Source organism: Giraffa tippelskirchi, chromosome X, assembly GCF_054371585.1.
Source record: "Giraffa tippelskirchi isolate mGirTip1 chromosome X, T2T-mGirTip1v1.2.pri, whole genome shotgun sequence".
Classification (NCBI taxonomy): Eukaryota; Metazoa; Chordata; class Mammalia; order Artiodactyla; family Giraffidae; genus Giraffa; species Giraffa tippelskirchi.
Genome location: NC_137289.1, coordinates 92788513 through 92801406, shown reverse-complemented (window position 1 = coordinate 92801406; position 12894 = coordinate 92788513). Strand labels below are relative to the sequence as shown.

The window sequence follows — 12894 nt, the reverse complement described above, 5'->3', positions numbered from 1 at the left end:
GAAAACAAAATCCTCACGTTAGTAATTTAATGTGACAAAGGAAGACATAAAATAGATGATAGACACATACATTATTTATGCTTGGTTAGGTTTCTGGGATATAAGAACTCCATGCACTATTGAAAATAATTGTAATTATAGTGGAAATTAGTAAAATAAAGAAAAGAAAAAAGTGTTATCTGCTAATATTACAGGAATCTTAAACTGTATGCATTATTTAGCTTGATCATTTTACTTCTAAAAGTGTCCTGCTGGAAGAGTGTTGCTCTTCTCTAAAGATTTATTTACAGTGATGTTTACAGTTCATCCTGGAGAAAGAAATGGCAACCTACTCTAGTATTCTTACCTGGATAATTCCATGGACAGAGAAACTTGGTGGGTTACAGTCCATGGGGTCCCAAAGAGTTGGACACGACTGAGTGACTAACACTTTACTGTTCATATGAGTGAACTTAAAAGCTAAATAAAATAAATTATAAAAATAAGATTGTGTCAGATGCTGTTAGCTTCTTATCCAAAATTCATTGCCCATTTTCTTCCTTATTAACATAACATTGATTTCATTCTGGGTGGTAAAGTGACCAGTCTCAAGAACTGATTCTTAATTGGTCTTATTCTGTTATGGCAATCCCATTTTTGTTTTCCAAGTACTCATGTCTTAGCATCCATTGCAATTTTGAGATACTTATAATGCCAAACTCTGGTTAATATGATACAAAAGATTCAAAAGGAAATCTGTTGGGGAGCTCCTAGGAAAATGTGTGTGTGTGCTAAGTCGCTTCAGTTGTGTCCAACTCTTTGAGATCCTATGGACTATAGCCCATCAGGCTCCTCTCTGTCCATGGAGTTCTCCAGGCAAGAATACTGGAGTGGGTTGCCGTGCCCTTCTCCAGGGGACCTTCTCAACCCAGGGATCAAACTCGTGTCTCTTCTGTCTCCTGCATTAGGCAGGCAGGTTCTTTACCACTAGAGCCACCTTTTCCCCTAACAATATTAAGCTGCTTTTTTCCCTGCCCCGTCTTCCTAACTTTGACTATAATGTAAGGATGTAATGCTTTGAGTTATGGTAACCAAAAGACCACAAGCATGAGGAAAAAATAGCAAGGTGCCCAGGATGTTGACAACATTCTGCCTAACCAATACCAAGGTTTCTTGCTTCCAAATTTGATTACATAAATAAACGTGTTTATGGTTCAAGTCAGTGTTAAGTTTTATGTTATTTTTAACTTAGTACATCCTAACTGAATAAAAGCTTAATTTGCCCACTGCAAAGCTGGGACTCAAATCCATGTGTATCTGCATCGTTTTTATTTTTACTGAACCACTGTGACTTTAAGCAAGACATATCCTCTTTGAGTCTTAGTTTCATCATCTAAAATGGGGCTTATAATACCTTCTTGGTGGGAATGGCAGCCAAATGAGATAATGCACATGAAAGCTCTTTACAAAGCACAGATTGCTATAAAAGCACAAGCTGTTTATATGTAAAGTTATTGCAAGAACACAGTATTGCAGTTAATTCATTTTTTCCCCTGAGCTTTATGGTAGTACTAAAATAAATCACAACCAAAAAGATGCTTAGACAAATATACATTTCATCACGGTCCACTTTTTGAGAGTTTGGTAACAAACAACAGTTTGACAGAAAGACTTGTTTTTTCCCCTTGGAGAAGTTCAGGTTTGTAAATATGCATGACTTTAAAGGTAATGGCCATGTACATGACAGGAATACATCTAATACCTTGTTCTTACAAAAGTGCTGAGACTTCTGAACGTGAAGATCAATGTGATATTTAAAATAGATTTTGTCAAGCCAAGTAGCTTATTCCATTGGGTCCATCCTAATGTCCAGCATGACCGAACTCTTGATGATCATTCCTTGGTATTGGGATCCCTTATAAACCATGTGGGCACCCCACTGTGGTATAGAATGTTATGTGTAGAGGAGTTAGAATTAGTGCTTGTTTCTTGATATCCCTGGGCCTTAGTCTCTATTTGCAAAATAGGAGGTAGAAAAGAGGCAGGCTAAATAATTACTACAGTTTGTTTCAGTCATGGGATCATGTCACTCTCCAACCTGTGAAGTGAAGTGATAGTTTTCTCAGTTGTGTCCTACTCTTTGTGACTCTTGGACTGTAGTCTGCCAGGCTCCTTGTCCACGGAATTCTCCAGGCAAGAATACTAGAGTGGGTTGCCATTCCCTTCTTCATGGGATCTTCCTGATCCAAGGATCAAACCTGGGCCTCCTGCATTGCAGGCAGATTATATACCATCTGAGCTATCAGGGAAGCCCAAACCTAAAACTCTCCAAAGGATTCCTGGTGCACTTAAAAAAAATTCTCATCATAAACTTGAAGAGTCCCCATGATTTGGCCCATATCTCTCTCTGAGACCTCATTATGTACTACTCTGTCTCTCACCCAACAATCATTAGCTGTACTTGCATTCTTCCTCTTCCTTGAACATGTTCATTCTCACCTTGGAACTCTGCACTAGTTCTATCCTCTTCCCAGAAGGAACCTCCTTAAAAAGGCATTCCCATACTACATGATAGGAGCTAACCAGTCACTCTGTAATTTAATTCTTGTCATACTTCCATATTTATGTATATATCTTGTTCACTGTTTTACTAATTGAACTATGACTGGTTCATGTTGAGGTTTGACAGAAAACTGCAAAATTCTGTAAAGCAGTTATCCTTCAATAAAAAATAAATAAATTTATAAAAAAAAAAGGTAAGTTTGGTGAAGGCAAAAAATTTGTCTGTTTTGCCACATACACAGTGCCTAAAACAATGCCTGCCAGTTTGTAGATGTTTAAACCATCCCCAAGAAAAAGAAATGCAGGCAAAATGGTTGTCTGAGGAGGCCTTACAAACACTGAGAAAAGAAGACAAGCACAAAGCAAAGAAGAAAGAGAAAAATATACCCAACTGAATGCAGAGTTTCAGAGAATGGCAAGGAGAGATAAGAAAGACTTTTTAAGTGAACAATGCAAAGAAATAGAGAAAAACAATAGAATGGGAAAGACTAGAGATCTCTTCAAGAAAATTAGAGATACCAAGGGAATATTTAATGCAAGTGTTAGTCACTCAGTCATGTCTGACTCTTTGTGATCCCATGGACTGTGACCCACCAGGTTCTTCTGTCCATGAGATTCTCCAGGCAAGAATACTGGAGTGGGTTACCATTCCCTTCTCCAAAGATGGACACAATAAAGGACAGAAATGGTATGGACCTAAGAGCAGCAGAAGAGATTAAGAAGAGGTGGCAAGAAAATGCAGAAGAACTATACAAAAAAGGTCTTAATGACCCAGATAATCACAATGGTGTGACCACTCGCCTAGAACCAGACATCCTAGAGTGTGAAGTCAAGTAGGTCTTAGGAAGCATTAGTAGAATCAAAGCTAGCAGAGGTGATGGAATTCCAGTGGAGCTATTTCAAATCCTGAAAGATGATGCCATTAAAGTGCTGCACTCAATATGCCAGCCAGCAACTTGGGAAAACCAAGCAGTGGCCACTGGACTGGAAAAGGTCAGTTTTCATTCCAATCACAAAGAAGGGCAATGTGAAAGAATGTTCCAACTACCACACAATTGCACTCCTTTCACATGCTCAAAATAATTCAAGCTAGGCCTCAACAGTACATCAACTGAGAACTTCCAAATGTACAAGATGGATTTAGAAAAGGCAGAGGAACCAGAGACCAAATTGCCAACATCTGTTGGATCATAGGGAATCTAGAAAAACATCTACTTCTTCTTCATTGACTACACTAAAGCCTTTGACTGTGTGGATCACAACAAACCATGGAAAATTCTTAAAGAGATGAGAGTACCATACCACCTTACCTGCCTCCTGAGAAACCTGTATGCAGACCAAAAAGCAATAGCTAGAACCGGACATGAAACAATGAACTGGTTCCAAATAGGGAAAGGACTACGTCAAGGCTGTATATTGTCACCCAGCTTGTTTAATTTATATACAGTAAGTTCAGTTTAGTCACTCAGTCACGTCCAACTCTTGGCAACCTCACGGACTGCAGCATGCCAGGGTTCCCTGTCCATCACCAACTCCCAGAGCTTGCTCAAACTCATGTCCACTGAGTCGGTGATGCCATCCAACCATCTCACCCTCTGTTGTCCCCTTCTCCTCCTGCCTTCAATCTATCACAATCTTTGCCAATGAGTCAGTCCTTCCCATTAGGTGGTCAAAGTACATCATGTGTACAGATATACAGAGTACATCATGTGAAATGTTGGGCTGGATGAAGCTCAAGCTGGAATCAAGATTACCTAGAGAAATACCGATAACCTCAGATATGCAGATGACACAGCCCTAATGGCAGAAAGCAGAGAGGAACTAAAGAGCCTCTTGATGAAGGTGAAAGAGGACAGTGAAAAAGCTGGCTTAAAACTCGACATTCAAAAAACTAAGATCATACCATCCAGTCCTATTACTTCATGTCAAATAGATGTGGAAACAATGAAAACAGTGACATACTTTATTTTCTTGGGTTCCAAAATCACTGTGGACAGTGACTGCAGAAATTAAAAGATGTTTGCTCCTTGGAAGAAAAGCTATGGCAAACCTAGACAGCATAGTAAAAAGCAGGGACACCATTTTGCTGACTAGGTCCATATAGTCAAAGCTATGGTTTTTTCCAGTAGTCAGGTATGGATGTGAGAGTTGGACCATAAAGAAGCCTGAGCACCGAAGACTTGATGCTTCTGCACTGTGGTGTTGGCAAAGACTCACGAGAGTCCCTTGGACAGCCAGGAGATCAAACCAGTCAACCTTAAAGAAATCAACCCTGAATATTCATTGGAAGGACTGATGCTGAAGCTCCAATACTTTGGCCACCTGATGTGAAGAGCCGACTCATTGCAAAAGACCCTGATGCTGGGAAAGATTGAGTGTAGGAGGAGAATGGGGTGACAGAGGATGAGATGTTTGGATGGCATCATCGACTCAATGGATATGAGTTTGAGCAAACTCAGGAGACAGTGAAGGATAGGGATAGGGAAGACTTGTGTGCTGTAGTCCATGGGGTTTCAAAGAGTAGGACATGACCTAGCTACTGAAAAATAATGAACAAAGCCAGTAAGTGATTGCTGAATTAATAGACAACTGCAGAAAATATGTGAGTGTGAAAAAAATCTGCTGGCTGTCTGCTACCAACCTTTGTGTCCCCAACTTGCAGTCTCAATTTAATACCACCCTCAGTTTCTGGGACCAACAGGGACCTGAAGCAGAAACAATTAAGCAGCTCTACAAATCAGGGTTGAGTATATAATTCCTGCCTTGTGGGTTGTTTTGTTCTGACACTTACCACCAATTGGGATTCTAGACCCTCCCTAGTTCCCCATCAGTGAATCCTCTCTTGCAGTTTCCTCAGTGGTCCAGTTCCTCTAGACAGAGGCCACATTTCAGCCTACTCAGTTCTTCTCTCTTTTCCATTCCCAGAACTTGATAGCTGGCTCCTGAACGCCAAATGAGTGGATCTTGCTTTTGTTGACCTATGTCCCTAATACTTAACAGCCTTCCTAAGCCTTTGCATTATATATCTCCTCTTGAGATACTCCATTATCTCTTGGAATCCTCCTCTGCCTCTGATGCTGCCAGGTTGAATTCTTAATGGGGTTGTGACTGCTATTGTCATAATCTTTGTATTTCATATGTTTTATCTGCTATACTGATTAGCCACAGATGGGGTTGACTCTCCTAATCTTGGATTTTCTTGGTTGCCAGTCTGCTTTTCTAGGATGTAACAGAAATAAGTATCCTGACCAGGGTTACTTACCTTGGAGAGCTCTTGTCCAGGTCCACACAGTTGGCAAGTGACACACCGTCCCCATTGGTCCCAGTACTCATTTTCTTGGCAATCCATGGTGGGAAGGCTATGGGCACAGAATACAATTAGGGAACAAATGGAAAAGGATCTCAAGGCAAGTAGTGGCTTCCATTTCAGTTGGTTTATGGGCCTCTTAATCTAGTCTGTGGACCTGGGTTAGAAGGTTTGAGGAAGCCAACTCAAAACAGCTAATGCCTATATAGCACTAACCATGTGCCAAGAAGTCTTAAATGGTTTACATGTACAAACTCAAGCTTTAAAACAACCTATCATTAATTATTATTAAACTAATTTTGAATGTGTGAAAAATGAGGCATAAAGGCCAAGGGATTCACCAATGTTCATACAGTTAGTGGCTGTAACACTTGCTGAACTGGAAAGAAAATAATAAGACAAGGAGCTGGTATCTGCCTAGGAACTAGAGTATAGCCACAATCTCTCACATGTTACCAGCTATTAGCAGTTTTGAAAGCTCTTTCATACTCATTATATTTGATCCACACAACATCCATGTTGTAAGCAATAGAGATTGTTATCCTTTTGTGGATGAGAAAGCTGAAACGTGGTTCTCTTTTGCCAAAACTGTCTCAAGTACCTTTGAGGACAACTAGCATCATTGCTTCTGTCCTTGGAAGCGTGGGAGGGGAGAACGATCCAGCATGAAGAAATGTCCCAGTACATTAAAGTGCAGAGAAAAGGAAACACTACTCAGATAACAGTTCTCAAAATACAAATGGTATAGAGCACTGGCACTAGCATTGGTCAAAGAGTTGGGAGATATGAGTTCTATCATGGATACAGGTTTGCTTAGGACTAATAAGCTTCCTCAGGATATGGGACTTTCAGTGTTGAAACTAGGACAGTCTCAGGTAAACTGGGATGGTTGGTCAACTCACTTGGCTCTTCTTTCAATGTGTGATTCTGTATGAGTCACTTTATTTTTTCTGGCCTCAGTTACTTAATCTGAAGAAAGGGGTCGGTATGTTCCTTACCTACCTTATATAGCCCTCGGAATGATTAAATAAACTAAGGTCCATCAAAGCATTCTGAAGGATTTGAGAAGTTATACAAAATAAGACATAGTTGAGTATATAGAGAGGTAGTTTTCTACAAAGATAAATTTTAATGTAAGTAACTGATACATGGTATACTGATATACTCTTGCATTGCTCAAAGAGAAAGGTGGGGTGAGATTCTTTTGTTCACTCCTTAACCTCATACCACGGTGAACTTCAGGTGGTTTCTCAAAGTATATAAAATCCTAAATGTGTACTTCCAGTCAGAAGAGAGGAGAGTGTGTATGTATACCCTGTGCTAGATACCATCATTCCTCCCTTCAAAAGTCCCTAGTAGCAATGGAGTAGGTTTTCCTGTCTGGCATTCTTGGTTGAATGTGCCTTTTCCCACGATTGACTGGGCCATTCCTTCCCATTCCTTCATTCAGAAGAAAATAGGCTACAAAACCCTTTTTAAAAAATTTTTAAATTAGTTTATTTATCTATTTTTTAACTTTACAATATTGTATTTATTTTGCCATACATTGACATGAATCCACCATGGGTGTACATGTTTTCCCCTTCCAGAACCCCCCTCCCACCTCCCTCCCCATCCCATCCCTCTGAGTCATCCCGGTGCACCAGCCCTGATCACCCTGTATCATGCATTGAACCTAGACTGGCGATTCATTTCACATATGATAATTTACATGCTTCAATGCCATTCTCCCATATCATCCCACCCTCGCCCTCTCCCATAGAGTCCATAATACTGTTCTATTTATCTGTGTCTCTTTTGATCAAAACCCATTTTTTACATAAGCTTAAGATGACCCCATCTATGTTGTTTTGATTATTGACCCATAATGTCAGCCTCAGTAGGCACACTGCCCTCCCTGCCCCACATCGTGTCATTAAGAACAAGAACTATCAGTGGTCTCACAGCTCTCATGACAAAAGAATGAAGTGTCATGGGCACAGGGCCAGAATACTGGTTTGGGCAACTCCCCTGTATCCTCTTCTTGCCCACAAAAACAGAAAATCATTGGCAGGAGCCAAAGAACAGTCATGCCCTTAAGATAAGCTCCCAATATAGGCATCTGAAATCTCCATAGCAGCTGTTGCTGCCCTTTGGGTATCTGAGACACTCTATTCTATTTGGTATCCAGAGCCCCTTCCATCTAATAAATGTCATGTGACATGAATCTTAACATGTCCCTCTAACCTTGGCTTTGAGACCTGTGAGTAGGCAAGTTAGGTGTATGGCCAAATCCCCGTATCAGGCTCCAGGGAATGAACATAGGCCTTTTTTTTCCCCCTTCTATTTTGTCAAACTGTTTATCCCAGCAAGCAAATTAAACTTTCACAATAAGTTTAACAAATTACTTTTTTTAACGAGAAGAAAGCCACAATGACTCTGATCTGTTCTGAAGAGTCATGGCTATGAGTAAAATAGTCTAATAATGGTTAAATTATTACCAAGGGACAAACTCAGGCCTTATGTCAAGTTCTTCCCTGTGGTCAGCAGTGTCCTGTTGTAGACGTACTGCCTTTTTATTTTAAGAGAAGGTGAGAGAGTATAACTAAGTTTTGAGAAAATCAGAGCTACTCTGAGGTGCCCTATAACTGCAGCTAGACACTCTTCCAAAGTATCCCAGAAGATACATCTGAATCCTCCAAACTGCTGTATAAGTTAGCAACATAGATGGACCTATAAAATTTCGACATATGTATGGGTGTGTGCTAAGTCACTTCAGTCGTCACTGACTCTTTGCAACCCCATTGACTATAACCTGCCAGGCTCCTCTGTCTCTGGCATTCTCCAGACAAGAATACTGGAGTGGATTGCCATGCTCTCCTTCAGGGGATCGTCACAAACCAGGAATATAACCCGCAGCTCCTGTGTCTCCTGCATTTCAGGCAGATTCTTTACCATTGAGCCACCAGGGAATATATTCATACAAATGCTTGCAGATAAAGATACAAAACCTTTTCATTACCTCAGCAGACTCTCTCATCCCCCTTCCCAGTCAATGCTATTCCCTTCTGTGAAGTAATTTCTATTCTGACATCTATCACCATTATTAGTTTAACCTGTCCTTGAATGTCATATAAATTTGATTCATATAAGAACCCTCTTTTGTTTCTGGCTTTCTTTGCTCAATACAACATCTGTGAGGTTTACCCATGACATTGTGTATAGCAACATTTATTCCTTACCATTGCTGTGTAGTATCCCATTGTTTGGATATGCCACAATTTATTTTATGCATTTTTTTTGGTTGATGGGCATTGGGCTGTTTCTAATTTCTGGCCATTTAGAATAAAGTTGCTATACTATGGTCAAATGATTTTCAAAGAGAGTGCCAAGACAATTCAATGGGAAAAGAATAAGCTTTTCAAAAAAACGTATTGTGACAACTGCATAGTCACATAAAAAAGAATCAAATTGGCCCTTATCTCACACCATATATAAAATTAACTTACCCCAATGTTCATCGCAGCACTGTTAATAATAGCCAGGACATGGAAGCAACCTAGATGCCCATCAGCAGACGAATGGATAAGGAAGCTGTGGTACATATACACAATGGAATATTATTCAGCCATTAAAAAGAATACATTCGAATCAGTTCTAATGAGGTGGATGAAACTGGAGCCTATTATACAGAGTGAAGTAAGCCAGAAAGAAAAACACCAATACAGTATACTAACACATATATATGGTATTTAGTCAATCGGTAAAGATAATCCTGTATGCGAGACATCAAAAGAGACACAGATAAATAGAAGAGTATTATGGACTCTATGGGAGATGGCGAGGGCATGATGATATGGGAGAATGGCATGGAAGCATGTAAATTATCGTATGTGAAACAGATCGTCAGTCCAGGTTCAATGCATGATACAGGGTGCTCGGGGCTGGTGCACCGGGATGACCTGGAGGGAGGGGATGGGGAGGAAGGTGGAAGGGGGGTTCTGGAAGGGGAAAACATGTACACCCATGGTGGATTCATGTCAATGTATGGCAAAACAAATTAAAATAATAATAATAATAATAAAAATGGACGTAAATTATCATATGTGAAACGAATCACCAGTCCAGGTTCAATGCATGATACAGGGTGCTCGGGGCTGGTGCACCGGGATCACTCAGAGGTATAGGATGGGGAGGGAGGTGGAAGGGGGGTTATGGAAGGGGAAAACATGTACACCCATGATGGATTCATGTCAATGTATGGCAAAACAAATAAAAAAAAATTAAAAGAAAAACTTCTAAAGGAAAGATATAAACCTATAAAACTCTTAAAGGAGTTTTTATAAGAAAACAAAAATGTTTATAATTAAATTTTTTTCTTATAGGAAAATATAGGTATAAATCTTTGTAACCTTTGATTAGGCAATGATTTCTTAGATCATAGCACCAGAAGGAACATAACAAAACAAAAAAATACATAAATTTTACTTAACCAAAATTTAAAACTTTTATTCTCCAAGGACACTATCAAGAAAATAAAAAGACAACCCATATAACAGGAGAAAAAAAAAAACCTGTAAGTTATAGAGAACTGACAACCTATATGTAGGGCTTTCCTGGTGACTCAGGCAGCAAAGTATCTGCCTGGAATGCAGGACACCCAGTTTCGATCCCTGGGTTGGGAAGATCCCTTGGAGAAGGGAATGGCAACTCACTTTAGTATTCTTGCCTGGAGAATTCCATGGACAGAGGTTGCAGGCTACAATCCACAGGGTCTCAAAGAGTCGGACACAACTGAGTGACTAAGCATGAACACACAAACTATATATCAATGCATGTGTGTATATACACACATATATATAATGCATATGTATAATGTATATATTGTAATATAATATATATTATATAATGTATATATCATAATACACACACACACACACACACACACACACACACACACACACATATATATACACACACACATATATAATGGGCTTCCCAAGTGGCACTGGTGGTAAAGAACCTGCCTGTCAATACAGGAGACATAGGAGATGCAGGTTCGATCCCTGGGTCGGGAAGATCCCCTGGAGGAGGGCATGGCAAATCACTCCATATTCTTACCTGGAGAATCCCATGGACAGAGGACCCTGGAAGACTACAGTCCATAGAGTTGCACAGAGTCGGACATGCTGAAATGACTTAGCACACACGCATGCATACATATACAATATGGAAATCTTATGACTCAACAATAAAAGGACAAATATCTAATTAAATATGGGCAGAATATTTGAATATATATTGCTCAAAGAAGATATTAAAATGGCCAATAAGGACAAAAAAAAGATGCTTTAACATCATTAGCAATTAGGGGAATGCTGATCAAAATCACCATGAATACTATTTCACACCCACTAAAGTGGCCATAATAAGAAAAAAGGGGGATGATTAAATGTTGGGAAGGAAGTGGATAAATTGCAGCTTCATATATTGCTGGTAAATGTAAAGTGGTGTACTCTCTTTGAAAAATGGTTTTGCAGTTCCTGAAAATATTAAACATAAAGTTACCATGTGATCCAGCAATTCCTATCTTTGTTATATAACCAAAATAAATGAAAATATATATTCACACAAAAATCTGGACATGAATGTTCTAGTAGCACTATTCATAATAGCCAAAATCGTAGAAACAACTCGAATATAAATCAACTGATAAGTGGATAAACAAAGTGTAGTCTATCAATACAATTAAATATTATTTAGCCAGAAAAAGGAGTGAAATACTCAATAAGGACTACAACATGGATGAACCTTGAAAATATAATGCTAAGTGAAAGAAGCCACACAAAAGGAAAAGTACATGATTCCATTTATATGAAATATACAGAAGACACAATTCATAGAGACAGAAAATAGGCTAGTAGTTGCCAGGGACTGAGGGAAGGAGAGAATGTGAAATAACCACTTAATGGGTACTGTCTGGAACTAGATAGTAGTGATGGCTGTGTGATTTGGTGAATATGTTAAAAAAAACAGTGAACTGTACACTTTAGAAAAGTGAAATTTATGAGAATTATATTTCATTAAAAAATAAACCTAGTTCTTCAGTGTCTCCTTTAATACCTTGAACTACCCTATATCATTCTATTAGACAATGCTTGTCATTCCCCAAATTAAAATTTAAAACAGGTATTATGAATATTCTTATATATGCCTCCAAATGATTTTTTTAACCCAAATTTATCTATTAAGTGCTGTTTGGGTTATTGATTGGGTTTAACCAGAAGGGCTGACAAGTGGCAAGATGACTAGAGTATCTCCTTATTTTGTCTGTCTCTGTCATTGCCAAGTTTCTGCTGATATTAGGTACTTAAACTACTGCCAGTGCAGCTGCCTCTAGCCACATCTTGCAACTGCTGTTCTTCTCAACTTGCACATGCCTGTGGGATGAAACGTGCTTTCTCTATCTAGGACGGGTGGGAAAAACAGGATGACAGGTCTAAATTAAGAACTCAGGACTTCATGGAAGATATTTGCCTTGCCTGGGCAGTGCAGGAGGTGTGAGATTAAAGAGGATGAGGAAGACAGCAGCTGGTCCATGCCCTGCCCATTCCTCTCCTTGTAAGCCTACCCAGTCACCCACATGCAGTGGATTGGCAAAAATCAAAGTAGTTGCTCAGTGTGGGCTTGAGAACAGTAATTTCCTTGAAAATCAAGCTTCTAATCTGTGCAATGCCTTCATCATTTTCAGGTGTTTGGCCTATAATCCAGATGTTGTTTTATCACTTGGTGCTGGCTCTTAGCCTTCTCTTTCCTGGCATGGCTCAGGACCACTTCTATCCCAGCTTTCTCTTGTCCATAATCTGCTTCCAAACTATCAAACTCTTATCTTCTTTCTGCCCACATATTTGTGAATTCTGCATTCCTCAGAATGGTGAGTGGTCCAAGGTCTAGCTCTGCTATCAAAAGTGTATTCCTCCCCACTGCTGGACTCAAGGTCCCCAATCATACCATGAGGATTTGGTCAAATCTTTGACTAGTGGTTCTCATCTAGTGCATTTTAGGAG

At 39.5% G+C, this 12894-nt stretch overlaps 1 protein-coding gene across 5 annotated transcripts in view; it reads right to left on the bottom strand.

Annotated features, from left to right (window-relative positions):
- The window catches only part of EDA2R (ectodysplasin A2 receptor), a 109065-nt gene that overhangs the window by 82958 nt on the left and 13213 nt on the right, over positions 1 to 12894 (bottom strand). For 4 of the 5 annotated variants that reach the window (XR_014075359.1, XM_081563737.1, XM_081563738.1 and 1 more), the window contains exon 2: positions 5804 to 5900. Coding sequence is in view for 4 of the 5 variants with exons in the window: in XM_081563737.1 (XP_081419863.1) it covers positions 5804 to 5890 (87 nt within the window). In the remaining variant the exon portion in view is untranslated. Of the gene's footprint in view, positions 1 to 5803; positions 5901 to 9336; positions 9422 to 10542; positions 10630 to 12894 lie in introns of all 5 variants that reach the window. The other variant, XM_081563739.1, reaches the window with a different exon arrangement.